The 27,957-nt window shown below is 33.2% G+C and overlaps 1 protein-coding gene and 2 pseudogenes across 15 annotated transcripts in view; 1 reads left to right on the plus strand and 2 right to left on the minus strand.

Moving 5' to 3' along the window:
- Positions 1–27,957, minus strand: part of Syt20 (synaptotagmin 20) — a 238,264-nt gene that overhangs the window by 209,616 nt on the left and 691 nt on the right. For 5 of the 13 annotated variants that reach the window (XM_089073016.1, XM_089073017.1, XM_089073010.1 and 2 more), the window contains 6 exons: positions 27,418–27,709; positions 26,979–27,123; positions 24,766–24,879; positions 22,797–22,885; positions 22,601–22,720; positions 21,590–21,787 (listed from right to left, as the gene is read on the minus strand). In XM_089073016.1, coding sequence (XP_088929142.1) covers positions 21,590–21,787; positions 22,601–22,720; positions 22,797–22,885; positions 24,766–24,879; positions 26,979–27,120 — 663 coding nt within the window. In that variant the 5' untranslated portion in view covers positions 27,121–27,123; positions 27,418–27,709. Of the gene's footprint in view, positions 1–21,589; positions 21,788–22,600; positions 22,721–22,796; positions 22,886–24,765; positions 24,880–26,978; positions 27,124–27,417; positions 27,710–27,957 lie in introns of those variants that run through there. The other 8 variants (XM_089073012.1, XM_089073009.1, XM_089073013.1 and 5 more) reach the window with 7 other exon arrangements.
- LOC105434182 (uncharacterized) lies at positions 8,840–10,205 on the plus strand (annotated as a pseudogene). The gene is made up of 2 exons (XR_968589.2): positions 8,840–8,918; positions 9,029–10,205. The product of XR_968589.2 is annotated as an uncharacterized LOC105434182 (transcript).
- LOC105434181 (uncharacterized) lies at positions 10,240–19,324 on the minus strand (annotated as a pseudogene). Its single transcript, XR_016138411.1, has 3 exons — positions 12,067–19,324; positions 11,844–11,896; positions 10,240–11,035 (listed from the first exon to the last, which is right to left on the minus strand). The product of XR_016138411.1 is annotated as an uncharacterized LOC105434181 (transcript).

The raw sequence follows: 27,957 nt of genomic DNA on the forward strand, positions 1-27,957 counted from the left end.
CATCTTCACAAAATCCTACTGTCTTAACAAGTAGATAAACAAATAGATAAACAAATAGAAAATTGCGACTCGAAGAATATAACGTCGAAGGGAGGGAAGGCCCGGATCCGCCGCCACTGCCGCCACGTCCGCCGCTGCTGCGCCCGCCGCCGCCGCGCTCCGCCGCCACCGCCGCCCCGCCGCACCCGCCGCGCTCGCCATGTTCTCATCTTCTCTCTTCCGTGCATCTCTCTTTTATTACGAATCTTATTTTTTCGGATAATTATTTTTATGGCAAGAGGAAAGGAATGAAAGAAATACATGTTTTTTTTTGTATATTATATACCTTTATTTTTTTTTAAAACAAATTGAATACATTTTTCATTTAAGTGTGAAACTTTTTTTATTCACATTTTTTTCTTACACACTAAAAACTAAGGCTAACAGCTCGCAATCGACGAGTTAACGTCTGAAGGTATTGCAATCGCATATCACGTTCAGTATTTTCTCGGGATCTGTTACAACAGACACGATGTTGGAGAATCGCGTATACTTGGCATCGATCGTATTAATGAATTTGACGAGTCGATCGAATGTCATCGATACATTCGTCTAGATCAAACATTCGACGTAATGTTGATTCGATCGTTATACATACGTTCAAAGATTCAAGACGTACGAGTGTAACGTCGTTCATCAGGCAAACTCTGACGGTTAACGATCCGACGCTTATAAAATTGTCTTTGTAATCGTTTCGCAGCAATTTATAGATATTCCATCGCTACTCGTAGAGTCCTTCCCACATTTCGAGAGACAATATCAATTCCTGTCTCCGATGATCTCCCAGAGCAATCTCTACGTAGCTCGGTGGATCAAGGTTGATTCCAATTTCCAAAAATTTGTAGTGGCCCGTGGCCGTCAGAGTATAACATCTGCTCAATAGGCGCACGCGACGCTCTATCGAAATGCTGTGGAAATTAAATATATAATATTGCACAATATTGGGAAAAAAAGAAAAAAATAAAATGCAATTGAAACTTACGCGTTATGTTCCTTCTTTTGTTTTTCGTCAACGTATGGTGCGCTGCTTCTTTTGGCAGAATACATTGTGTGTTGATCGTTCGTACAAACGAATGAAGGAAAAACAGAGTACTTTTCATGCAGATTGTTCGATGGAGAACTTATCGCATCCGCGTAAATTTTGACATGGCAAACCGTTAATCCCTCTCGCCCTTCTCCCTCTTTTTCTCTTTCTTAGAATTTCTCTTAGAATTTCATTGTTGTGATCAAACGTAGCAACATGTTCGCAAAGGAGCGCGATGACGTGTTTAAATTTTTTCCAGGAAAAGCCGTGATAAGATGGCTTTTCGTGGAAATCGGTATACGTGTCGCAACATGTTAAGAAAGAAGCGCCGATACGGCTACTATAAACACAAATTGCAATTCGGAAGACCGACGACGACGATGACGACGACGACGATTATATGTGTTGCGGCATGTTAAGAGAGAAGCGTTGATAATCCGGCTACTATAAACAAATAGATAAACAAATTGCGACTCGGTTGCAAACGTCTGATAACGCTTCGATTTAGACAGAGGAATAAAAGAAAGATGATATATATAATAGATCATTGGGCGCGCGGGTTCACAGTAGATACTTTGGAAGTCTAATGAATCAATCGAATGTGAGAGAAATATGGAAAATTGTTACGCGTTCGGAATGTGCACTGAATGGCAATAAAAAACATTGTACAATACAATTTTACTATTCGACGGGTGGTGCTCTAATTGTATGTGCCGAATGCATGGTTCGTCTGACGGACACTGACATTGGAATAATGTATGCCGTTAGGAAGCATGAGATAAATACTCTTGATGCGCTAAACGGTCGATTTTTTGCTCCAATTGCAGTCAGTCCATATATATAACAATGCCATATAACATACCCCCAATTTGCACCGCGTAAGAAAGAATATTGTGGACGAGTGCAAGTGCAAGTGCTCCGTGGGACGTAATATAATACAAAATGGAAATGGAACACCTCGAGTGAGTGGAACGCGAGCTGCTGGAGCAATGCAGCCAGGTTGCTACCTTGGTGGAGTGTTTCGCGTGGCTGCAACGATGCGACGAGTGAATCGAACAACTCGAGGAATTTAGCTGTGTTAAGCATTCTCGACTCATCGTTGCAAATAGACAATCTGTGGTGGCGAGGATTGCGCGACTCGCGGGTGCAAAGGTACAATTAGAAAGACGTTTTATGCGTTGGTGGCGAGTACGCGAGCACCAGTAGAGACAATGGATCTCTCGTTTGGCGCGATACGGCGATACGGTATTTGAAAACCATATATTGACTGATGCGGTGATCAACGTGGACTAGCCGCGACGATTTTTGGAAGACGCTGGCGGTGTAGTGCTTGAGCGAGTGCGAGACATTGTACAAAGACACGAGTGTGAAAGTGAACACCGCGTTCAACGGCAAGTTTGTGACGATAACTGCAGGAGTTGTGACGATAAACGCGCCAATAGTAGTATAAACACGAAAAATTATGAACTCTTTCAAGTGTCAAACTTGAACGAGTGATACGAGCAGCACGTCATCGAACTCACGTTGAGATCGCTCGAAGAGTTTCAAGAACGTGACAGTGGATGGGCGTTGTCACATATATTAAATTTGATAATTAATGTAAATAAATATAATCCAATGCACGCGGGATGTTACGTCGAATTGCCGCGGGAAATTATGTTAAAGCGAGCGGTGATCAACGTACGATCCAAGGACAATGCGTATTTTGCGTGGTCGGTGGTCGCGGCTCTGCATCCGGCCGAAAGAAATAAAGATCGGAAATTGTCGTATTCGCATTACAGTGTTAAATCTCCAACATTACGTTTGCGGTGACGTTGAATCAAATTAAAAAGTTCGAACATTTCAACGACATCTCAATCAATGTCTACGGCTTCGAGGAGGAAAAGAAGATACTCCCGATACGGTTGACAGATAAGAAAATGGAGAAACACGCAAATCTATTGTACGTGCAGGATCCACACAACAACAACGCGGGGCACTTCGTACATCAAAAACCTGTCCCGCCTTGTGAGCTCGCAAATAAATAAAAAAGAACACAAGAAATACTTTTGCGATTGGTATGTATTTTAACAAATTTTATTTCTCTTATAAAATTGTTTATTAAATACTAAAAAAATAATATTTTCCGTTTGCACATGTCTACATTATTTTAATTCATCCGAGAACTTGCAATCGCATACGGTGAATTGCGAACGGATGAACGATTGCGCCATCCGACTACCGAGTGAGGACGACAAGTAGCTCGAATTCAAGAACCACACAAATAAGGAACGATTCCCTTTCATCATATACGCGGACTTGGAGTGCGTACTATGGCGAACGGAACCGGCAGAAAAGGAAGGCGCATTGTAAATTTATTAGCAGCATGAAGTATTTAACATCGGATACTACGTGCGATGCTCATACGATGACGCGTTATCAACGTATCGATTTCGTCGCGGCGAAGATTGCGTTGCGTGGTTCGTTCGGCAACTCGAAGACTTGACGTATCGAATAAAAATTTTGTAATCCGCGAATGTCCTATGGAAACGTTGTCGAGAGAACAATGGAAGGCATATCGTAGCGCGACGCGTTGCCACATTTGTGAAAAATCATTTGCATCGGACGACACGCGGGTACGCGATCATTGCCATCTTACCGGTCATTACCGTAGTCCCGCGTATTCAAATGTAATCTAAATTATAAAGATTCATATTGCAATATTCATATTCCCGTAGTATTTCACAACTTATTCGGTTATGATGCGCACTTTGTCATCATGGAAATAGCTACAGCGTTCGAAGATCGACGTGCTGCCGATAATAAAAGAAAAATACATCTCGTTTACAAAACACATTAAAGATACCGCCGAGAAATCAGATTTACGAAATTGCGTACGACTGCGGTTCATCGATTCGTACAAATTTTTAAATACTAGCCTCGATAAATTGGCATCTTTTCTAACGAAAGAAAAATTGAAAATTTTATGTTCCGAATTTTCCACGTTATCAAATGAAGATTTTGACTTGTTGACGCGTAAAGGTATCTTTTCCTATGAATACGTGGATCGCGCGACAAGACAACGCGACAGGACAAACTGCAGAACACGCTCCTACCACCGCGCAAATCATTCTATAGTTCGTTGACCGGTGATACGGTGTCGGAGAACGATTACGCGCACGCTGCGAACGTCTGGGAGCGGTTTTCTATTGAAATCCTAGGTGAATATAGCGATCTGTATTTAAAAACCGATGTATTAGCCGACGTTTTTGAAAATTTCCGCGAAAGTTGTATCAAAAGTTATAGTTTCGATCCCGCTCGTTATTACACATTGCCAGTTTCACATGGGACGCCATGCTGAAACATACGCGTGTAAAATTTGAGTTCCTCATCGACATCGATATGATTATGTTTATCGAGGTATACGCGGTGACCTGAATCAATGTTCCGGCAGATACGCGCAAGCCAATAACAAGCGTACGACCCGTCGAAACTGTCATCGTATATGTACTACGACGTGAACAATCTACGGATGGGTGATGTGTCAACTGCTGCCCTATGCCGAATTTCGATTGAAGACGTTGCGTGCGACGCGAGCGCAATCGCTCCGGATTCGCCTACGGATTATATTCTCGAGGTCGATCTCGAGTATCTGCATCATCTGCATGATCGACATACCTTTCTGTCCGACGCGCGATAAACCATCCGACAGGATAAACTTCTCGTAATGTTATATGATAAGAAGCTACGTCATTCACTATCAACCTGCAGCAATGTACACTGCGCGTAACCCAAGGTCTTCGTATCGCAAAGGTACACTGCGTATTACAATTTGCTCAATTCGCCTGGCTCTGTGATTATATCAAACTCAATACACACTTTAGAACATGTGCGAAAAACGATTTTGAGAAAAATTTGTACAAATTGATGAACAATGCGGTATTCAGTAAAACAATGGAAAATGTTCGGAATCACGTGGATGTAAAATTGATAACAAAATGGGATGGACGTTATGGCGCAGAGGTAATGATCGCAAATTTCCACAGCCGCAACGTCTTTGCGGAAAACTTAATCACTGTCTGCGTAAACTCGAGGTGAAATTTGATAGGCCGATTTATGTGGGTATGTGTATACTCGATATATTGAAAATCTGCTTGTACGAATTTCACCACGAGTATATGTTACCTGTATCGCGACAAATGTAAGATCATATACACCGACACGGATAGTCTCATATCGCATCGAATGCGATGATGTGTACGAGACGATGAAACACAATATCGCTAGATTCGATACAAGCGATTATCCAACGGACGGTATATGGTATGCCTCTCGCGACTAAAAAAGTACGGTCTAATGAAGGATGAGAATAACAGTGCGATAATAACGGAATTTTTCGGACTCAGAGCGAAGATGTACGCGGTGAAGGTGGGCGGTAAAAAAGACACTAAAAGGCGAAAAGTGTAAAGAATAATATCGTAGCGCGAACAATAACTTTCGATGATTACACGCCGTGTTTGAGCGAAGAAATCGAAATGATTTGTCGTCAGTCATGTATAAAATCAAAGCTACACAAAGTATATACAGTGTCGAAAATTGCTCTGAGTCCGTACGATGATAAACGTCATCGTACCAGATACATCGTACCAGATTCGACGGAAACGTTATTGTGGGGACATTGGCGGATTCCATTGTAATATACATGTATATATAATGTATATATATTTTTATATTTTTTTTATATATAATTTATATATATATATATGTGTGTGTGTGTGTGTGTGTGTGTGTGTGTGTGTGTGTATGTGTGTGTGTGTGTGTGTGTGTGCGCACATATGTACGTACGTATGTATGTACATATGTATGTATGTATTATATATATTATTATAAGTTTCATTGTTGTTACTATATATGTATAATTTTTTACGAAAATGTAATGGAAGAAAAAAACTCTATATATATTTATACATTATATATTTATTTTTAATATATTGTAAAAATAAAAAAATGAATTAAATCACACTGCTTTTGTTTATCCACGAATTGTGCGATCCATCGAATCTCAACCACTTGACGTAACCTTGTCTCCTTTCCTGCGCAGTACTTTCTCCACAAGATACACGTCTGGATGAGTCGCGCGATGCAACTCATCCTCGTAGAACGCTCCAGCGATGGCTTTTTCGCGATAGTCCTCGAGATAGGTTACGGGATTAGTATGCTGCACTTTAACGATCTTAAACACCTCGGTAGTCCAATTTGGCGTGTAACCTTTTTCGAAAACTGTCTTGTACTTGCTCACGCGTACCGAATCGCCTACTTTGAATTTTGCTGGACCTGTGATCTTTATCGCGCTGTACACCATGTCCAAGAGTCTTTTGGCGATTGCGGGAGTTACGTCAGCGAGTCGCATCCCGATAGTGCGATGCTTGCACGCGTTTAATCTGACACGAGGTAACGCATTGACCCACTTATAAGTGTCGTTGAGCGTAAACATCTTCCACATGTCATTCTTAAGCGTGCGATTGAATCGCTCGACGATCGATGCCTTCAACACCGTATACGTAGAATAATGATTAACGTTGTGTTTTTTCAAGAGTTTCTGCACATCGGCATTGTAAAACTCCTTCCCCATATCCGTTTGCAAGTTTCTCGTGCATCTTCCACTCTCTCGAATTATCTTAACGTTAGCTGTCTCACTTCCAACCTTGCTCTTAAGCTCAGGCGTACTTGCTCAACGCATCAATGACGGTGAGTATGTATTAGGTGTACAAAAAAGTTCTGAGATTTAGATTTCATACAACCGAAATAACAATTTAAATTTTATATATCTTCCCGCCCTTTTGCGGTTTTAAAGTGTTGATTTGACCTTCTAAAATGCCATACGGTTTGGCGTTTGATGCACATAACCTAAAAAATCAGTAGTGTTCACGATGGCAATAACAAAAGAGCATATTCGATTTTCCATTCACTTCGCGTTTCATCTGAAGAAAAATGTTGCTGAAGCCACTACAATGATTTGTGCTGCATATGGAGAGAACGCTGTAAGTCATACTACATGTAAAAGATGATATCAAAAATTTCGCCAAGGAGATTTCAATCTTGAAGATGAACCGCGTGCTGGACGCCCTCAAAAGATTGAAACGGACGAATTGCAAGCACTGCTGGATATAAACTCTGCGCAAACTGAAAAGGAGCTTTCAGAACAGCTTGGCGTTACGCAGCAAACCATTTCCGTACGTTTACATACGATGGGAAAGGTTCAGAAGGAAGGCAGATGGGTTTCGCATGAATTGTCCGAAGACAACAAAAATCGTCGGCGTGACACTGCACTCATTTTGCTTTCAAAATTCCGGAAAAAAGATTTTCTGCACAAAATCATTATAGGCGATGAAAAGTGGATTCTTGATGATAACCCTAAACGTAGAAAATCATGGGTTGACCCTGGTCAACCTTCGACATCGATGCCAAAGCCCAATATCCACGTCAAGAAGGTTTTGCTCTGTATCTGGTGGGATTGGAAAGGTGTGTTGTATTACGAGTTGTTACAACCAGGTGAAACAATTATGGCAGACTGCTACCAACAACAATTGACCAATTTGAGTGATGCATTAGAAGAAAAGAGGCCATTTACTGGCCAAGGACGTCGTAAAGTGATCTTGCTTCATGACAATGCTTGATCACATGTTGCGAAAGCGACTAAGGACCATATCTTTGCGTTAGGCTGGGAACTCCCGCACGCGGCGTATAGCCCAGACATGGCGCCTTCCGATTAGTACCTATTTCGGTCGCTGCAGTATCATTTGGCTGATACACATTTCGTGAGATTTGAAGAGATATGAAAATGCATTGATGATTCCTTATCGCTTCGAAGCCGGTGAGCTTCTATCGTCAAGGAATTCGCAAGCTATCCGAAAGATGGCAAAAAGTCGTTGATGCAAACGAGGAATATTTCGCTGATTAATATTTTTTTGTTTGTTTTTGAATAAAGATTGAATTTTACAAAAAAAACTCAGAACTTTTTTGTACACCTAATATATGTACACGAGGATCATTCGATAAGTCAGGTAAATTTTTGCGAGATAGCGCCACAATGAACTGTGTAGTATATGGCCAGAAAGGCACTATACAAACATATTTATAACACTATTCAAACTGCCTCATACCAAGTTTCAGCCAAAAGCGACGCTTAGTTTACATGTGGCAGACATTGGAAGTGAGCATGGTAGCAGTTGTAAAAATGGAAAAAGACAAATTCCGTGCAGTGATTAAACATTTTTATTTAACGAAGTATATATATACATATATATATATATATATATATATATATATATACTATATATATATTAACTATATATATATATATATATATATATATATATATATACTAACAACGTAAATAAATTTAGTGTATCCAATTTGGAAATTAATTAGTGACGTCGTGTGTCCAATATGACCGCCACGATAAGGACACTGTTGCAATCTGTCATGAGTATAATCTACAAGTTATACAGCTTGATTTTGTTTATAAGTATTAAATAATACTTATTGTGAAGAGTATGTTTAAGCATTTGAAATATTTGTGCACACGCAGAAAATGAATGACGAATTAGGAGTGAGATTTTCACCAAGAATGACGAAAGCAAAACATATTGTAGTGTATATGGTTGTAACAGTTTAGCTTTGAAAGAGCCGACTGTTTGCTTCCATTATTTTCCTAAACTAGGAAAAATAATGATTACAGTGGAAAATGCATTCGGAAGTTTAGAAAAAAGAGATGTTCGCATAGAGTGGCAGAGGATACTAAAAATGGAAATAGTTAAAAGATATTCTGTTGTGTGCAGTTTGCATTTTAAAAGGAGCGATTACAAGTTTCCTGGTAAGGAAACAACTTGTTGTGTAAAAAATTATCGTTAATAAATAAAATTATAATATTATCTAATTTGTTATGTATAAGAACAATAATTGAATAATAAATGCATTTTATAGATGTATCAGTTTAATTACGAATTTTAAAACCAGACGCTGTGCCATCATGTAACCTTTCCAAAATTAAAAACAGCAAAGCAAAACAGAAAAGCAAAAATTGGCAAATAAAGAAAGACAGAAAAGAAAATATAGAAGAGAAGAAAAAATAGAAGAACTGGAGAATCAGAAGAAAAATGTTGAAATGGAAAATTGCTCTGGCATCTTTGCAGAGGAATGCCAGGTTTATCATGATAAGCAAATTGAAGATCAAAATTTTATACAAAAGCGAACAAATTTTTGTAATGTTGCTATCCAAATCGATACTACTCTAACAAGGATTTGGATATATTTCGTTCAAAATTTCAACAATAGTATTTAATAATAAAAAACTTTCAATCCCATACATTGTACTCAAATTCTTCTCCGTTCATAAAATAACACAATGTTTCTGTAACAATTATCGTACTAAAGTTATACTAACTTTTGTTAAATTGAAAATGAATTTATCTTATTCAGCTTTATCTATCTTCAAAGGCATTTCTGTTGTACACATACGAAATATTTTTCTGCAAATGTTAACTCTTTTAAGTAATATTTTAACATATGCTATACATTTTCCTTCTAAAGAAGAAATTCAGAAAAATATTCCACTTTGTTTTATAGACTTCCCTGATGTTAGAGTTATTTTAGATTGCACAGAGATTCCAATTAAAAAAAAAAAAATATTTGTTGTCAAACAATAATATATTCAAATTATAAATCGACATATTAAAATTTATTTAGTAAAATTTATGACAGGAGTAATTCCAGCTGGTCTAATTAGTTTTATTAGTCGTGCTTATGGTGGTAAAACATCTGATAAAGCAATTTTCGAGCAAAATAATCTTATAAATCTTTTACAAAGAGGCAAGGTTATCATGATAGATAAAGGCTTTCTTATAGATAATATTTGTCTGCAAAATAGTATAAAGCTAATTATTCTTAAGAAAAAAGAAAAGATTTTCAAAAGAAGAAATTCTTTAAACGCTAAAATAGCTTGTGCACATATAGAAAGAACAAATCAAAGATTAAAAACATTCAAGATATTAAGTGACAAAATGTCTAAAGGTCTCATTTCTAAAATCGAACAAATATTTTTAATTCAGCAATAATAAATCTAAGTTTTCCAATCTTCACAGATGATAAATTTGTATTTTAATTTGCTATTTATATATAAATTAATAATATTAACATTATTATTCTTATATTATATATATGTGTGTATATTTTGTATTATATGTTTACAAGTTTTATAACAAAAGAAATATTCATTTTCAAAATATGTGCATTTACTAAATTTAACAAACATAAATTAGTAACATATATAAAATTTCAAAATATTTAAAAATATATTAATTTTTTTCACAAATATAATGTAACATATCATTAAAATAAATAATCTTTAGAGTAGAAAGTAACTGTTTAGCATATTCTGCATCAAAAATTATTGGCAGAATAATTATGCTTTGATCGGAAGAATATAAAACAAAATCTGTTTGTTTGAGATTTAAAATAGCCATTCCAAATTGCAGCAATTGAGCATAATAAGCATATTTAGTTTTTAAGGATATATTATTTGATGAATCTACAATAATATTTTTTTCCTCTCGTACTATATCATAAATATTTGAAGTTTTTTCTGCAAAAGGACACTTTATTTTTAATAATTTCACAGATTTTTTTATCCTCAAAAATAATACTGTCAGGCGTATAGCCGATCCAGGAATTTTCAACAGAAATTACTAATCCACATTCGATTACAGTATACTTTGTCATTTCTCTATATTTTTGTCGCACAAACGATTCATTTTCTATCCCGTGTCTCACATTCTTGTTTGTAAATTCTTTAGGATAGAAATAGTTTAATGATTTTTATTGCCAATCTGGGTTTTTTTAATAAGTTAGCAATTGGTAGCATCTTGATCCTGTAATTCTGAATTGACGTTCTTTTTTCCACAAAACAACGTTTAGTTTCTATGCATAAATGAACTATATCTTTCGAAAAGCTATCCATTCAAACTGTATAACACTCTTTCTGTGGTATATTTAAAAACATGTTAGATAATTCTAACATTTGTGCTGATGGTAAATTGTCCACAATAGCGTATATCTTAGAGAAGATATCTGGCAAAGAAAAATCTTCTTGAATCAAGGTCCTTTTTTTTTGGACTGTGTTTTCCACCTAATTATTTAGAAAAAAATGTATCAAATAATAACAAAGCCAACAGTGATGTATATAAATTTATTGATACAATTAAAAAATATTAAAAGTATATATTTTATTATATTGACATTAAACTGTTAATTGTAAAAAGTAAAATATATAATTGTCCTATTAATGAACGTGTAAATTTAAAAAATGTTATAAAAAAGACTATTATTTGTAATTATTTTATGTTAAATTTACTTAATGAAAAATTTGCACAAAATTAGTGTATGACAAAATTTAATCATATATTTGTAAATCTCTTTATAAAGAAATATAATGCAATGAAATGTTTCCAATTAAAAAAATCGTTTTAAAAAATTCTATTTAAAGTTATCTAATAAATTTATTTTTACTTTATGATTATCATATTATTCCATTATATATTATTTGTATCATCTCATAATTTATGAAAAATATCTTACAAATGTATTATAGATGATGATGGAATAATAGATGGAATGATAGATAATTTAGATTTAATGAATGAGCTCTTCTCACTCTCTTTTGGTTCTTCAACCTTAAAGCATTTATGCTCTGCTAGAGGAGCTGCCTTATATGAGTCCAATACTGCTATGTGAGGGAAATTTCACACACATTTCATATCAGTACAAGATATTTGATCTAATTCTTCGATGTCTTTTCTGAAGTAAAAAGAAATACTTTGTTTATAAATGCTAAATTATATTGCAAATGTAACAATTGTAAAAAACTAAACGTTAAAATTTATAAAAATTTAATTAATTATTCCTTTAAATTTTATTACATATGTACATAATTAATTAATTATAATACCTATATGCATATTGCTTACCGATTGCAAAATAATAACACAGCAATTATATGCTTACACTTTGCACTTAAACCAGTCTTACATGTGCATTCGGCTAAATTTATTTGCCCATTCATGCTTAAAATAATTTTTATTTGATGTGATGGATCTCTCATGTTAGAGATTTGCAAATAAAAACAATTTTTCGTTTGTTCTGCTATGCCATATGCCAAATGACCACAATTTAATAAATTTTCACCTTTGATAAAATTACGTGTTGATAGGAACAGTCTGCAAATGTACAAATATCTCGAACTACTTAAACGCATCTTCACAATAAGTATTATTTAATACTTTTAAACAAAATCACAAACAAAAAAACAAAAGCTGTATAACTTGTAGGTTACACTTATGACAGAATGCAACAGTGTCTTTATCATGGCGACCATATTGGACACGGACGTCACGAGTTAATTTCCCAATATCTGAGTCATCTAATTCAGTTAACCCCAGCAGATCGACGCCCGCGCACCCGAAATCGCACGATACCGCACAGACGCGAGGACCGTTATATAGTTTAGCCAGAATCTTTGGGATCTGGCTGGTCAGCGATATGACGGCAATATAAGTTTTACGTACTTTGGTTGCAATATCCGCAACAGTACTCTTGTGAAAATTAATATGAGTGTTTCAAGAAGTAAGAGAAAGGTTTGTAACTGCTCCTACTATTAAAGCATATATTATAACAATTTTTTTTTATTTAAAGGGAATACGCAAAGAATTTTTATTAATTTTCAAATCAGAATGTTGCAAGTCTGAATGTTGCACACAGACATATGACAGGCATGAACAAGTAATGATATCTAAACAACACTTCTACCCAATCTCAGAATCTCATGATCGTCACTCCTCTTGAACAAAAAATCAGATCCTACTCATTTTATATAAATGAAGCTTTCTGGGCTACGAACAAGCATATTTCATCAACCTTTTTTAGAATCATATTGTGTCATTCATTCATTCGTTTATACATTTCATTTCCAGTCAATTTTTTTTTCGACATTTTAACTTAAAGTCAGTAAAACTTACGAACCGCAATCAATGATAACTTTCTGGGAGGGAAGCGAGGCCTTTTAAGAATTTTCTTTACGTCAAACTCTCTGGTCAACAAGCAGTAAGTCTTCAATTAAATTCAATTTAATCTTGGTTATAAATCTTTTTGGATCTTCTTTTAATTTCTTTTTCTTCATCTTTCTTAGATCTTCTAGTTTCTTAGATTTATCTAGTTTCTTTTTTTCTATCTTATTTTCATGGTCGCCGAATAAATCGGTGAATCTTTCCTTTCTATCTCACTTTCCGCCATAAGGTCTTTCAGATTATTTGTATTACAGAGGGCTCTTAAGGTTCATAATCGCCGAATAAAGCGGTGAATCTTTCTTTTTTTATTATTTCTCATTCTAATTTTGTCCTACTCATGGCTTCTCCAGGTTTATGATTAGCAATTAGAACTTTCCTTCTTTTTCCTCTTTCTCTCTCCTTAATTTGTTCTCTTTACTTATTTCCCCTTTTTCCTTGTAGTGAATTGATCAAGAGTATTGGCTTCTAAACTTCAACGATCTAAGCGGTCTCCTAAACATATCCGTCATTGCCGGAAGGGGCGGGCAAGACGGGTGCTCAAGAGTGATAAACAGAATAAATTTTAAGAAAACCAACCGAACCGTCGCAATCAACCTTAACCATCCCAGCTCTAGAATCCCTCCTTAATCTAACATTACAATTTTTTTCCCTTCCTGACTTGCCTACCAATCCGTTAGAACATTTGATTTTCACAATAGAGCCAAGTTATTCCCCCGTTCATAGATTCGAATCAGAATCTCCTATTGATTTCCGAGTCCTATCCCCCGATCCTATCTTTCATGACGAAGAACTTTTTTTCCCTGATTTCGAAGAATAATTCTTCCATTCTCTCGACCTAATAATTCCACCTCCAGAAGAAAATTAAGGCTATTTCCCTCCTAACTCTCGAATATTAATTTTCATTATAATTTACATTTACATTTATATTCTCATATACATATAGATTTTCATTAATGTGCATTATGTGTCATTTTATTGATAAATCTTATAATTAATCTCATGTTAAAATATCGTAATTGTTAAGATAATTAAAGGATTAATATTGTAGGGTAGGATCAGGGTAGGATCATTGTTCAGAAAACTCAACTTAATAATTACATGATCCATCCGTTGAAATCCTACCTTGACTCTGCATCAATGTAACACCCACGATATTATTCTCACACACACACACACACACACACACACACACACACACACACACACACACACACACACACACACACACACGCACGCACGCACACACGCACGCACGCACGCACGCACGCACGCACGCACGCACGCACGCACGCACGCACGCACACGCACGCACACGCACACGCTCACGCTCACGCTCACGCTCACACTCACGCTCCGCTCACGCTCACGCTCACGCTCACGCTCACGCTCACGCTCACGCTCACGCTCACGCTCACGCTCACGCACATACGCACGCACGCACGCACGCACGCACGCACGCACGCACGCACGCAACACACACACATGCTCACACACCTTTGGATACATGTTACTCTCTTTGCTCCTTTGAATCATGTATAATTTTTATGTTTATTAAATATTTAAGTTAAATTTTAATTTCTTTTATTTCTTTTAAATCGTTTTCTTTAAACTTCTCGACCAAAAAACGACGGATGAATGTATATCTGCACAATAGTGTCATAGCGTTTCTTTATCGTTGATCCAGTGCCGAGCATATACAGTGCGACTCGAGAGTTTGTTTCAACATTTGAGAGAGCAGCTGTGCCATCCTTCCGAGGCCATTCATACTTTGTTTATCTCTTTTCTTAATTTCTTTTTTGAGAGAGCTGGACGTAATAATAACTTCGAAAGGGAAAAATAATAATATTATCAATTCCTTCAATTGTAAATGGTATTCAAAAAAGTTAATAAGTTTATGGGTATTATTCGTGTTATCATAGACTGTTAAATGCCAACGTTTCGTGAACATTGCAGTTTACTTCATTAGAGCGAGGAATAGTCTGCTGCTTCTTCGCTGGAGTTCTTTTATACGCTATATGAAAGGAAGTGGAGGAAAGTAGAGGAACAAGATAAAAGAGAGGAAGGAAGGTTGACTAAAACTATGATAAAGAGAGAATAGGTGAGTGGGGGAAGTCTTTCGATCAATTGGGAGATTTTCCATATGTGATTTTCCATATGTCACTTACATTGATAGTTATTATCTCTATTTAGGTTGTCGTAATGTTTTTGAATCTCTATAGCTTCTTTGTACTTCCTTGGGAAATATGAAGTAGTCGCAGTTATTGTGATTATTTTGTCAAATAGTATTTGATATTCTATTTCAATGTTCTGATAATACTGATGTGTTTTAATCTGACATCGCGTTAATGTTCTTTTATACATACGTTGACCATTCTTCTAGGTTTCTCCAATACTTTGTTGCATAAGCAAGGTATTTTGTACACTCTTGCTGAGCTGAGTGGGAGTCTTTGGTCTTTAAGATTTGTCAAAATTTGTTCTATTTTCTTGAGAGGTCTGAATAGTTCAAATGTTGCATTTCTTTTACATATGGGAGGATGAAATAGATTTTTCTGTCCATTTCGTCGAGTGATATTTGAGCCTCTAACTCTCTTGTTTATTTTATTGATTGTCTGATTATTTTATTTATATTTCTTTTGTCGTGTCTATTCTGCTGTAAAGTTAGTTTTAAGTGATTGAGTCTGTGATGGCCTAAAGTATTGTCAGCTTTCTTAGTCACCAGGAAGGGGAGTCTTCTATTTTCTTCCTTATAAAGCGGATATTGGGATGTTGAGTGTTGAAGAAAATTAGGAATTTTCTTAGTTTTGCTCTACCATATCTTCAAATTACAAAAGTATCGTCTATATAGCGGAATCAAATTTCAGGAATCATGTTTCTTTGACGCTTTGCATAGAGTTTCTTTCTCGAAGTTGTCCATGAAGATATTAACGATTACAGAAGAAATTGGGGAATTCATAGCTGCACCTGAAGTTCGTTCATAGAATTGATTATTATAGGAGAAAGATGTGATTTTTAAATAATGTTTGATGAGGGGAATGAGAGCGGAGCGGACTTCATATGAGGATTTAATTATGTCTAGCATGTCATTAATTGGAACTTATGTGAACAACGATTCTACATCAAAATTTTCCAACATGTCTCAAAGAAATAATTGGTATTTTTGGATTTTGTACAAAATCCGTCGAGTTGATGATATATGATTCAGTGTTTACTGTGAAGCGTTGTAGTTTTCAAACTAAAATGTGGTTGTATGATAGGGAATTTATGGTGCTGACAATTAATCTGAAAGAAACATTAAGTGTATACCTTAGATAGTTCGTATAGTCTTGATGAAAGGGAATTAGTGAGTTTTATTTTTTTTTTAGTTTCGTCTAAAATATTGCTTTTTTCTTAAGATCTTGATACTTCGCATAATAAAGTCAGTTGGGTCTTTGCCGAGTCTCGAGTATGTCTTGTCAGAAAGGAGAGTCTTTATTTTGTTTTTATAATCTGATATATTGATGACTATCGTATTACCTTTCTTTTGATAATACGATAATGTCAGTGTCTTTGTTCAGTTCTTGAAGATGAGTCGTTTTTGTTTAGTGATGTTTAATAGTAGAAGCTTGGCTTTGGAAAGAATATTGCCGATACTATCTGTTCTGGTGGAAGTCAGTAGATAGATCTATTTGACTGATGATCTCCTCTTGGGATCTTATTGAATGCTATTGCAAAATTCGGGTCTTTGGCCAGCGCAGAAATGGTATCCTGTGAGAGGTTTCTATTGGACAAGTTTTTAACAGTACTTAATAGAGAAGATAAGGAATTGTTGTCTGGACTTAGATCTTTAAATTTTTGTTTCTGTCGTTCCGTAACATGTGCGTGGATGTTCTGTTCGTATGTAATGCAGTCTAAATTCTGCCAAATGTCCTATCGTAGCGGACATTGTGGGTGAGAGGAATAGGAAGAGTTTAAAAGACTTTTGAAAAATTTTATTTATTTATAACTTAGTAAAGTGGATGCATTTATTAGTAAACATGAGGCCCGTTTTTTGAAGGATGTCTTTTGATTTATGAGTTCTTAAATGCTCTTTGAATTGTAAGAATTTGGAAACGATCTTCTTGTCCTTACAACGTTTTAGAAAGGCTAAATCGTAATAGTTTTAGCCGATTTTAGCTTCTCCCTCTTTACTCTCTTACAGCCGCTTTCCTCCACTCCTATCCTCTTCTCATATCCTCCTTTCATATAAGGGAACTAAAGCGGAGAAGCAGCACAGTAGCTGCTTCTCACCCTGATGAACTTAACTGCAATATTCACGAAACGTTGGCATTTAAAAATGTATGATGACACGAATAACACTCGTAAACATATTAACTTTTTTGAAAATAGTAATCGTAGAAGTCTTAAAAGTCTTGTAAATGGTGTTATTTTCGAGATTTTTTTATGGTCGCCATTTTTTTAAATGGTATATATTTTTTTATGAAATATGATTTCTCTGGTTCTTTTGGATATAAAAGTATTAAGACACAAATATCAAAAAGTCAATCATCAGTGATCCAAGTCGGACCTAGGCTTACCTCTTTCGCATATACCTGTAGTGCGCACGTAGATTGTACACAGGCATACGGGACTTACCATTTCATGCCAAATCCTAATAGCTTGATTAAGAAAGATTTCCGCAAAAATACTCTTGACAGTTTTGCCAGTCCACCGAAAAGAAGACACGAGCGTATGAAAACATTTTTGGTTCTACTGGAAATCGAATCCAGGACCTATAACATAGTAGACCAGTGCGCTGCCTGGTCCATGCCACGCTCGCATTTTCAAAAAGTCAATAGTTTACAAGATATTTCGTATTTTATTCTGTCATATTCTAACATAAAAAATAAATATCTTGTAAACTAATCATTTTCTGATAAATGTATCTTAATACTTGTGCACAGAATAGTGAGATGAGTTAATTAGTATAAAGAAAACACATAATTGCTTTCCAGAAAATTATGCATTTTGCAGTATACAATTACGTATGTTTCTTCGAAAAGCAACTTTGAAAAGCACTTGATATTTTCTTTACATCAATTGATTCATATCATTATTCTGTGTAGAAAAATATTAAGATATGTTTACTAAAAAGTGATTTATTTATGTTTTATACGACGGAATACGACGGAATAGTACAAAATATCTCATAAATTATTAACTTTTTGATATTTGTGCATAATACTTTTATATTCAGAATAACTAGATAAATCATATTGCAAACAAAAAATACGATTCCATTAAAAAAAAATGATGATCATAAAAAATCTCGAAAGTGGCGCTATTTACAATTAAATGAATAATATTATCTTTTCTTCTCGAAGCTATAAAACTTTTGTCAAAAATTTATGTGCAGAGTTAAGACGCCGTTCGCTAAAACGACCCTCGACTGAGAATTCGATGGGTGACGAGATTTCTTTGAGACAGATCACACTAGTTTAATGAGTCAAAGTTTTACAATGAGATGTAGGGTTCGGTTGCGTACACTTTGAGAAAGTAGAATAGATGTTCGCTAGGTAGATTGCACGCACTGATTTGCGCGGTTCGTACGAATTGCGTGATGAGAGAATGTCCGCAATATGTTGAGAGAATGTTCGCAACGTTTTCAGAGAATGTTCGCAAACTCTTGTACTTGGATTGAACTTTATGAATGATTACGTGCTGCATCGTCAATCTGAGATATGTGCACTTATCCCTGAGATATGCGCACTTATATTCTCTTTGAAAATGCTCGCAATAAATATTCTTGTCGAATTCGAAGGCACTTGAATCATTATGTGGTGATAGAGAAACGTCACACATTACTTTCAATCAAGAATCGCGATTCAAGAATTGAACGCGGCCGTAAACCAAGAATTCGCTATGATTCAGAATGCTTCGCTGGAAAGCCTCTCGCAACAACGATTAAAATATAATATTACGTAAAACGTGTTATTACATGTTATTACGAGACGAGTGAAATTAACAAGTAAATTACGACATGAGCTTCAGTAATAAATACGACAAGAGCGATAAAGAACGACAAGAGCATTGAATTTGACGACAAGAGCACGGTTATTTTCTTCAGAGATCCTGCTCAACTGACTGAGAATTTTGGTAACGAGAGCTTTGCGAGAAGCTTGCAGGATTATCCGATCGATTTCGTTCTATCAATGATTGATAGAACGAATCATGTAATTTTCGATCAATTGATAGCTTACACATACGTTCTGTCGATTGCAAAACAACGCCACTCTCGAAGGGTGGCTGATAAGTATAATTACTTCTGCGTAGTAGTTATGGACGAGCTACCTGGCGCCATCGGATGATTTAGAGTAATCGTCGCGGATCATCACGCGCGCTTCGCGTGTTCCGCATCACGCACTCAGGCGTGATTATGGTAATTTCGAACAGTCTGAAATGTTTTTCCATACTTTTTATATTTTTTTATATTTGACTCATTATATTTGAAATAAATCTTATATAGCACAATGTAGTATATTAATAATAGAAAATTCAACGTTTTATTTATTTGTAAAAATAAAAATAGTTTAGCAAAGAAGACATTTAAATGACAATTTGGGACGAAAGGTGTATACGGATAGTTAGTATGGTATAGTATAGTAGATAGTTTGTTTTTCACATACAGATAGTATATTTCTCATACGGCGATGCTTCTGAGGCATAGCCATTCAATTCGATCTCAGAACAGTAGTAGAAAAAACCTCTGAAATCGGACCGAAATGTGCAATTAAAAGCCGGCGGCACATTTTTTTAGCTACTAGATTTCTTGCTGGATTTGCATGCTTGCTGTTGTGATGGCAGCGCTGTACTGGCTGTCTTGCTAATTGAACTTCACACAGTGCGAGTTTTCATGCTGGCTCTATAGCTAGAATTTTATAGAAGGCACTTGACGCCATTTAATTGAAGATATTTGAAACATGGAACAAATCATTGTCACTATGGTACATTACCATAAAATTGCAATTAAATTATCTTTAATCATAGAAAAGTGCTGCAAATACTGCCGATGCGCGACGTTTGTGAAATCGACAGTAGCTGCAACGGCGAGATATCTGCGATAGTATTCGTACAATGTTATTTGAAAAATTGAGGAGTGAATTTACTTATTAGAAGAATTAGGAATATAGAATGATAGAATATGTGAGGAAATGATGGAACTAGAAGAAGAAGTGAAGAAATAGAGGAAGGATAGAATATCTGATATTCAAAGGGAATATTTTGATCATGTGATCTAAAATTGTGTCTTGATTGTTTTCAAAGTGAGCTAGCACAAGATCACACAAGAAAAATAGTATGTAATAGGATCTATCCGAAAATTCAGCAGATTAACCAGCAGGCTATACAATTTCCAGCATAGTAGCAAAATAACCAGCATAGGAACATGCAAATAATCCAGTAGCCAAAAGAGCACCGTGTGCCGTCGGTTTAATTCCGAACGCTGAACTATAGCTTTAAGCTGCTTAAGATGTGTTGCAAGTCTTTTCAAAATAACGGTAAATAGTAATAGTAATATAAACAACGTTATTCCAAATTTATTGATATAAATTCAATAAAAAATATATTATTAGATTCCTATCCACGGTCTAATCCACTGAATAATGCTCTTTATGATATATTCTTTAAAATCTATCTCGGATTATTATTTGTTTTTTTATGGCTTGTATATACTTCAGTGCACATATTTCCGGTTACACATATTCTCAATTGTGGGAAATAATTGTCTATAAAACATCATTGCATATTTGTCACTTTGCACATAGAACCATATTGCACATATGCAACTTGCACACATGATCATATGTCTCTGAATTTAATATTTTTCATGCAATAAATAAGCAATGTGCAATGCTATTAAATCTTTGGGAAACATTAATTTATAAGTTGTATAGTTATGAACATAGATATAGACCGAGTACATGTTAACTAACAAACTACAATGCGAAACATGATATTTCTTCGGCAAGTAGGATCTTGATTGCTAAAGTTTTTAATATGAAATAAATTCAATTAATATATATTTATATTACCAATTACGTGCTTTGATTTAGTACCTACTACGCTTTGATTTAGCATATAATAAAAGGGATTTTAATCGATAGCAATAATATTGATCATCGAATTATTATAAAGCCATTAACACATTGAAAGCCTGCTAAATCAAAGCGGCACGTAGTTGGTAATATAATTAATTGAATTTATTTCATATTAAAAACTTTAGCAACTAAGATCCTACTTGCCGAGGAAATGTAATGTTTCGCGTTGTAGTTTGTATAGTTATGTTTATAAAAATATAAATTATAATATATAAAATTATAATATAATTATATAATATAATATAATGAAAAATATAATGAAAAATATAATTATATAATATAATATAATGATATTGTATATGTGATGAAGATTTTACTTTAGCTTCTTGCGGCTTTGTATTTGCAATAATGAAAGTCTCTTTGTAGATTGGATTGGCAGTATGCCTGATACCCCTCGTTCTAAAACTATGTAATTTTTGTTTATTCCTGTGGCTCCATGACTGCTTTACAATATTCAATGTAACGTAAGGTTCCAATGTACCATTGTATTGTTTCGGAGGAAGGCCATATAATGCCTGTAAGATATGTAGCATAGCCTTTTACTTCTGTTGTGACTATTTTCTTTAGAATATGTTAAATTATATACAGATTATTATATACATATGGAGGTTTTGTCCCAAAAACTTCCACATTTGGAGTACACTACGTGATTCTTTATGTTAAAAGAAACAATTTTTTCCTTTAACAAAATTGCGTGTAACAAGTAGTTTTTACAGTGGATCAGATTGGATCAGATAAAAGTGACGAATGAGCGCGCGTATGTACGCAGCAATCAGGGCCGGCGCGCATTCTTCAGACCAGCGCGGCCTAATACTTAATCTTTGATGACTTCATGTACTATATTGTTTAAAATATTGTGCAATAATTAAAATAATAGAATGCTCGAGTTCATACACGACATTATTTACATTTATTTTTATTTCGAAATAAAAATCAGACAATTTTTTTATTAAATCATTAAAGGATGAAAACAATATTTATTTTTTAACTTGTATTATATTTTAAACAATACAGTATATGAAGTCAAAGATTAAGTCCCAGGCTACGCCGGCCTAAGAAACGCGTGCCGGCCCTGACCGCTACGCACATACGCACGCTTATTCGTCACTTTTAATTTAATTTACTATAAAAATTACTCGTCGCACGCAATTTTATTAAAGGAAAAAATTATTTTTTTTAGCATAAAAAATCACGTAGTGTACTCCAAATGCGGGAGTTTTGGGACATTCTGTATAGACCAGTATAAGACCTTTTCAGAAAAGATTTATATCTAATATTAATTATTAATGAAAAGTTTTTGTTTGTATTATAAAATGCTGATAACGCACTTCAATACCGATAACGAGCTTTCCGGTAATAATATCATTGTAAGGTGGTAAATATTGCAAACTCATTGTCAATTCTGTAGGAAACTCCATCATTTTCTGCTTGTCCGAATAAATCAAATTCTGTAATTTTCATAAATAAATTAATCATCAAATAGCGCAATGATAGAATTTTTATTCAATCTGATTGTACACATACCAATGTGGAAGAGCGCTCCATATTCTCACATTGAACATTGGTAGAATTAAACGAGTCTCTATGAGATTCTCTATTTTCGATGATAGTACCTACGTAGCATAGTATTCTTTATTTTTTGCTAAAATCAGTGCCTTATTGATAAATATATGTTATAGTTATATTTTTTAATAATAAGATAATTTTGTTCATTTGTAACTTCAGTCTTTTTCTATACCTAAAGATTACAGAAAATATGAAATAGCTAAATATCCTACGATATTAATTAATATAAATATTATTTACCACAGTATACTGTTGAATAATTTACGTTAAATATATGTTTTATGTGTGGAGTGTGTGCGTGCGTGCGTGCGTGCGTGCGTGCGTGCGTGCATGCGTGGATGGATCTTGGTTACTAAATTTTTATATAAATTAAATTCAAATAATTATATCACCAACTACGCGCCACTTAATTTTAGCAGACTTTAACGTGGTTCTATGATAATTCGATATCAAATAATCGAATAAATCGATCCAGATTCGATCTCTGAGGTGATGTTTTTCGCAATATATAATTCGCGTGAGGATAATTAAAGAGTTTTTAATCAATATCAAAAATATAACAAATATATATTAAATTTGCACATTTACACAGAAAAAAGTTAGTTTTAAATTAAAATTATTTATTCTCATATGTAAGCAAAAATATTATAATCTTCTTAGAAAAAGTTTAGTATAGATGCAAATATAGATATTCTCCTATATAAGTAACAATATTATAATATAAAATATCATATTGTTTTCATATACAAGATTTTTCCTGAATTGTGCAAACGTAATACTTCCATTAATACAAATTTAATCTAAGCAAGATTAAATTTTTTAAAGAATTATAATATTTTTACTTATATATGACAATATTTTTCTTGAGTTAAGATCTCTAATTTCTTGACTTAAGATCTCTTTCTTTTTCTATGTAGGTTTAAAAAATTTTAATTAACAAATTTTTTAAAAAAGTATACAAATTTTTCATCTGTATGATATTTATGAGAAAAATAAAAAAGAAATCAGAATTAAATCATCTTATTATATATAGATAATGTATGCGTATGAGCATGCATGTGCTATGTCGACATGTATATGGTTGTGTACATGTGTGTGCTGTTTTATGTATGGGTGTATGTACGGCGTGCATGCACTGTTGGAAAAAATGTGTTGAATTTAACATAAATCGCATGTCCCAAACGGTTCACTCAAAATTTTGTGTTAATTTAACATAATATGGATGTGTTAAATAGTAACACCGACACTATATTAATATTTTAACAAAAAAGAAATGTACTCTTGATTTTAATTTGAAGTTAATTGTGTGTTACAATTAACATAATTTTTATGATAAAATAACATGTCGAGACGCGTCAAAATTCAAGACTGTGCCGAAACCACACAAAGAATAATAACAAGTCATCCTCACTCCTGTTATAGAATAAAACCAATATTTTTTTTTTGTAAATTTTAACATATTGAATAAATACGTACGAATTATGTTATTTTAACACATTTCTTAAATCATTTTAATAATTTTACATTTTATATTTGTTAAGGTCAGTTAACAAAGTAGACATGTGTTAAATTTATATATAAATATGTAGGTTATTTAATAACACAAAAATTTTAACAACGATCGATTTTAACACAAATACAAAATGTTTTTTGTGTGTATAAGTATTAGTATGTATATATATGTATTAGATTATAAATGTGTTGAAATATAATTTAAATATATATAATTGATAATATATTTTTATATCTAAAGTAATGTGTAAGAAATGACAAATCAATATTGCAGTACATATTGATTCGTTCGTAAATAATTTTCTTACTCATCCAACTTTTATCATAATATAACAATTTTTATCTAACAATAGAATATAATAAAATATAAAATATAATCTAAAAAGCGTATAGTTTAATAGTAAAATATTTATACCATTATTGTCATTTTCATATAGACTACCGAGTCTCCATGATCTATAGCTGATATCGTTTAATTTTAAGTTTCCTATTTCTTGGTGCTTTGTTCGCAAAGGCACGCTCTTGTCTCCTATAAAAAAATGTTTGAAGGATATTGTATCCATTTTGTTCTGAATTAACTTATGTTCTTGATTAACTTAAGCATACACTATTGTTCTTTATTCGATATGAATTTCTATTTTACGATATATTATAGAATAATATATTTCGACATCTATTTAAATATTTAAATATTTTTCTTACTCAAACAATTTTAGATAGTAATAGAAATTATCGCTAACGAAATCTTATTACAAAAAATACATTCGTCCATTGATTGAAAAGTATATTGTTGATTGAATATATTCATTATTAGGCCCCGGATATTCGCGCGATTTCTTGTGCCGCGCGTAGAGCATCCGCTGCGTGCGAATGAGTCGAATGCTCGCTAAAGTGAGATAGCAATATTACTCTTTATCTTTTTTGATATTTTTTGGATACTATATTATTTACTTTCAATATATTGTATTTGTTTTACTTAATCTATGTTACTTTAAGATTTAAAAAATAATATGGTTTTGAAATATTTGTACTTATAATAAAATTCAAACATATTGTTTTTTGTATTTTGTTTACGTTCAATAGACGGCGCGTCCAAAATCATTTATTTTAGCCAAAATCATTAATTCAGATTACGTCAAGTCGAGCATCGGGTTTTTTTGAGAAATGTTATTATCTCACTTTAGCGAGCATTCGACTCACTCGCACACAGCGGTGCTCCGCTTGCGGCACGAATATCCAGACTCTATTCTCTATTATATAATGATTATGTAATACAGCGTGGTAAATGTAATATAAATTTTTTAATTTATTAAAAAACTTATGAAAAATTTAATAAAAAATTTTTTCGTACGAAGAATATGTAAAAAAAGTATGTAAAAGTGACAATGCTGTTTAGATGTTTCTAATAATATTGGCTAATATTGTGCATTGTGGTAACTAATTAATGTAATTATATAGTAATTATATAACGTAGTAGAGGAAATGAAAGAAACAGCATTCATTTGCATCAAGTGCATATATGTGTCATATGACGTCATGCAATGGCGTAATTTGTAAAGTAATAATAAAATTTACAAGTTATTTTTTTTACCATACAAAATATTTCATTCAAAATAAATATAACTTTCCGAGACAAAATTATATAGAGTATAAATAATTGTTTTATCCCTGTAAAGTTAGTCTCTTTTTCAAAATTATAAAAAAATATATTCTAAATACTTTCTAGAATGTTTTAAAATTTTCATGTGATTTTAATATAAATTTTATAATTGAAAATTTAAAACTAAGGAAAAAAAAACTTTATTTAAACAATTAGTGTGGTTAACTTTATGATATATTTCATTATTTAAAAACTTTAATTTTCTTTATAGTTCATAGAAAATTTTAAATAACTCTACTTGAAACAAATTCCAACACAATTTAACTATTTTTGTATAGTTCAATACAACTTACATTACTTATTTCTAAAAATTAAAAAATAATATTAGAAACTCGCAAAAATTTTTCCAATCTTTGTTTTAACGTCCCTTTATTTTGGAATCTTTATTTCAGCTATTTTGTTAAATTATTATAGATAATTGCGCGAGGAATTATCTATAAATTTAAAGAAAATGCTATATTTCCAGAAAAAATTTACAATCCTAGACTTTAAAAAATGCCCACGATTGAAACAAAAATGCATGAATTCTTTCAATTTTAATTTTTGCGTTTATAACATTAAGGATATTATAATGTATGTATAAAATTATCCACAATTTTATTTATTTTGTAAATTTTTGGAAAAATGATATGAATTTCAGAAATGTAATTATTTGTTTTGCTGTATACATTCTTTATATATGCACACTTATAGAATTCAAATACATGACTGAAAAACAAAACATGAGAAAGAGGGGAGAATGGAAGAAGTGGAAAGTGGAAACAGAGAACAGAAAGGGATACATATCTATATATATTAAATATTTTGCATATGCGTATTTTGCATATTGCATACTCTACATGTATCCTTGATTAGTATTAATTTAACGATTAATTCTATTCTTAGATTTCAATGACTTTGTAATTATATCAGGCTGCTTAGAAATTAAGTATATTTGATACGAATAATTATTAAACAGTTGATCTTACTTCGTTTCTTGAAGCATTCGTAGCCAATACAGCCAGGAGTGAGGAAGCAAATGAATAGAAACAATGCAATCAGAATAATTCCTACTCCTATCACAATTATGATTAGCAAGCCCCAAGGGCCAAGAAAATCTTCGTGCGACATTCACTGAAATTCATTGAAATTCAAATTCAAAATTATTTGCACCAATGAGCGCGATTGTAGATAAATGCGTAACAGCAATGTAATGAAACATTAAGATGGTCAATTTAAGCAAAAAATCCTCGCGTTACGTAGAAATATACATTTTAATTATTTCGTAATAAATCAATGTTTGTAATTAATTTGTAGTTAATTTTATTGTAATATTTTTTAAAATCAAATAATGTTATATAAATAATAAAAAAATGTTTATAATAAATATTATATCAACTCGAATAGAATTGGTGTCAAAATACTTACGTTTTCTTTGTCACCACATTTGTTAATATGAGATATAAGCCAGTTTAGTATGCCACACACTAGCGTTGAATAGGAAACACATTTGTGTTACTAATTTGTGTTCTCAACTATGCCCGAACAAAAGTGAGCGAAACGAATAATATAACACTCGATAACACTCGATGATATCACACACAGAAAATACTGTTAAAATATATTTGAATATCTATTCATATTTTATTTCTACTAAATAGCTGGTTACAAAAGAAACAAGTAACACAGAATGTTCCAAAACAACTATGTCTTTTGTAAACTGCAATAGAGGATATTACTTATTGCAATTTTTTTAAATTAAACAAATTTTTTTAATTTTTATATTTTTTGTAATTATATTTGAAAAATCTAAAAATTATTATTAGATTTTTTGTTAAATTTATTTTAAGTTTAACTTTGTTTACATGATGACGCAGAAATGATGCAAAAATAATTATAGCATTTTGATTTTTATATATCAATATCACATACATCAAGATATTACTATGTAAACTAATTTCGAATATA

The sequence above is a fragment of the Pogonomyrmex barbatus genome, unplaced genomic scaffold (genome assembly GCF_055798465.1).
Source record: "Pogonomyrmex barbatus isolate J1 unplaced genomic scaffold, ASM5579846v1 scaffold14, whole genome shotgun sequence".
Taxonomy (NCBI): Eukaryota; Metazoa; Arthropoda; class Insecta; order Hymenoptera; family Formicidae; genus Pogonomyrmex; species Pogonomyrmex barbatus.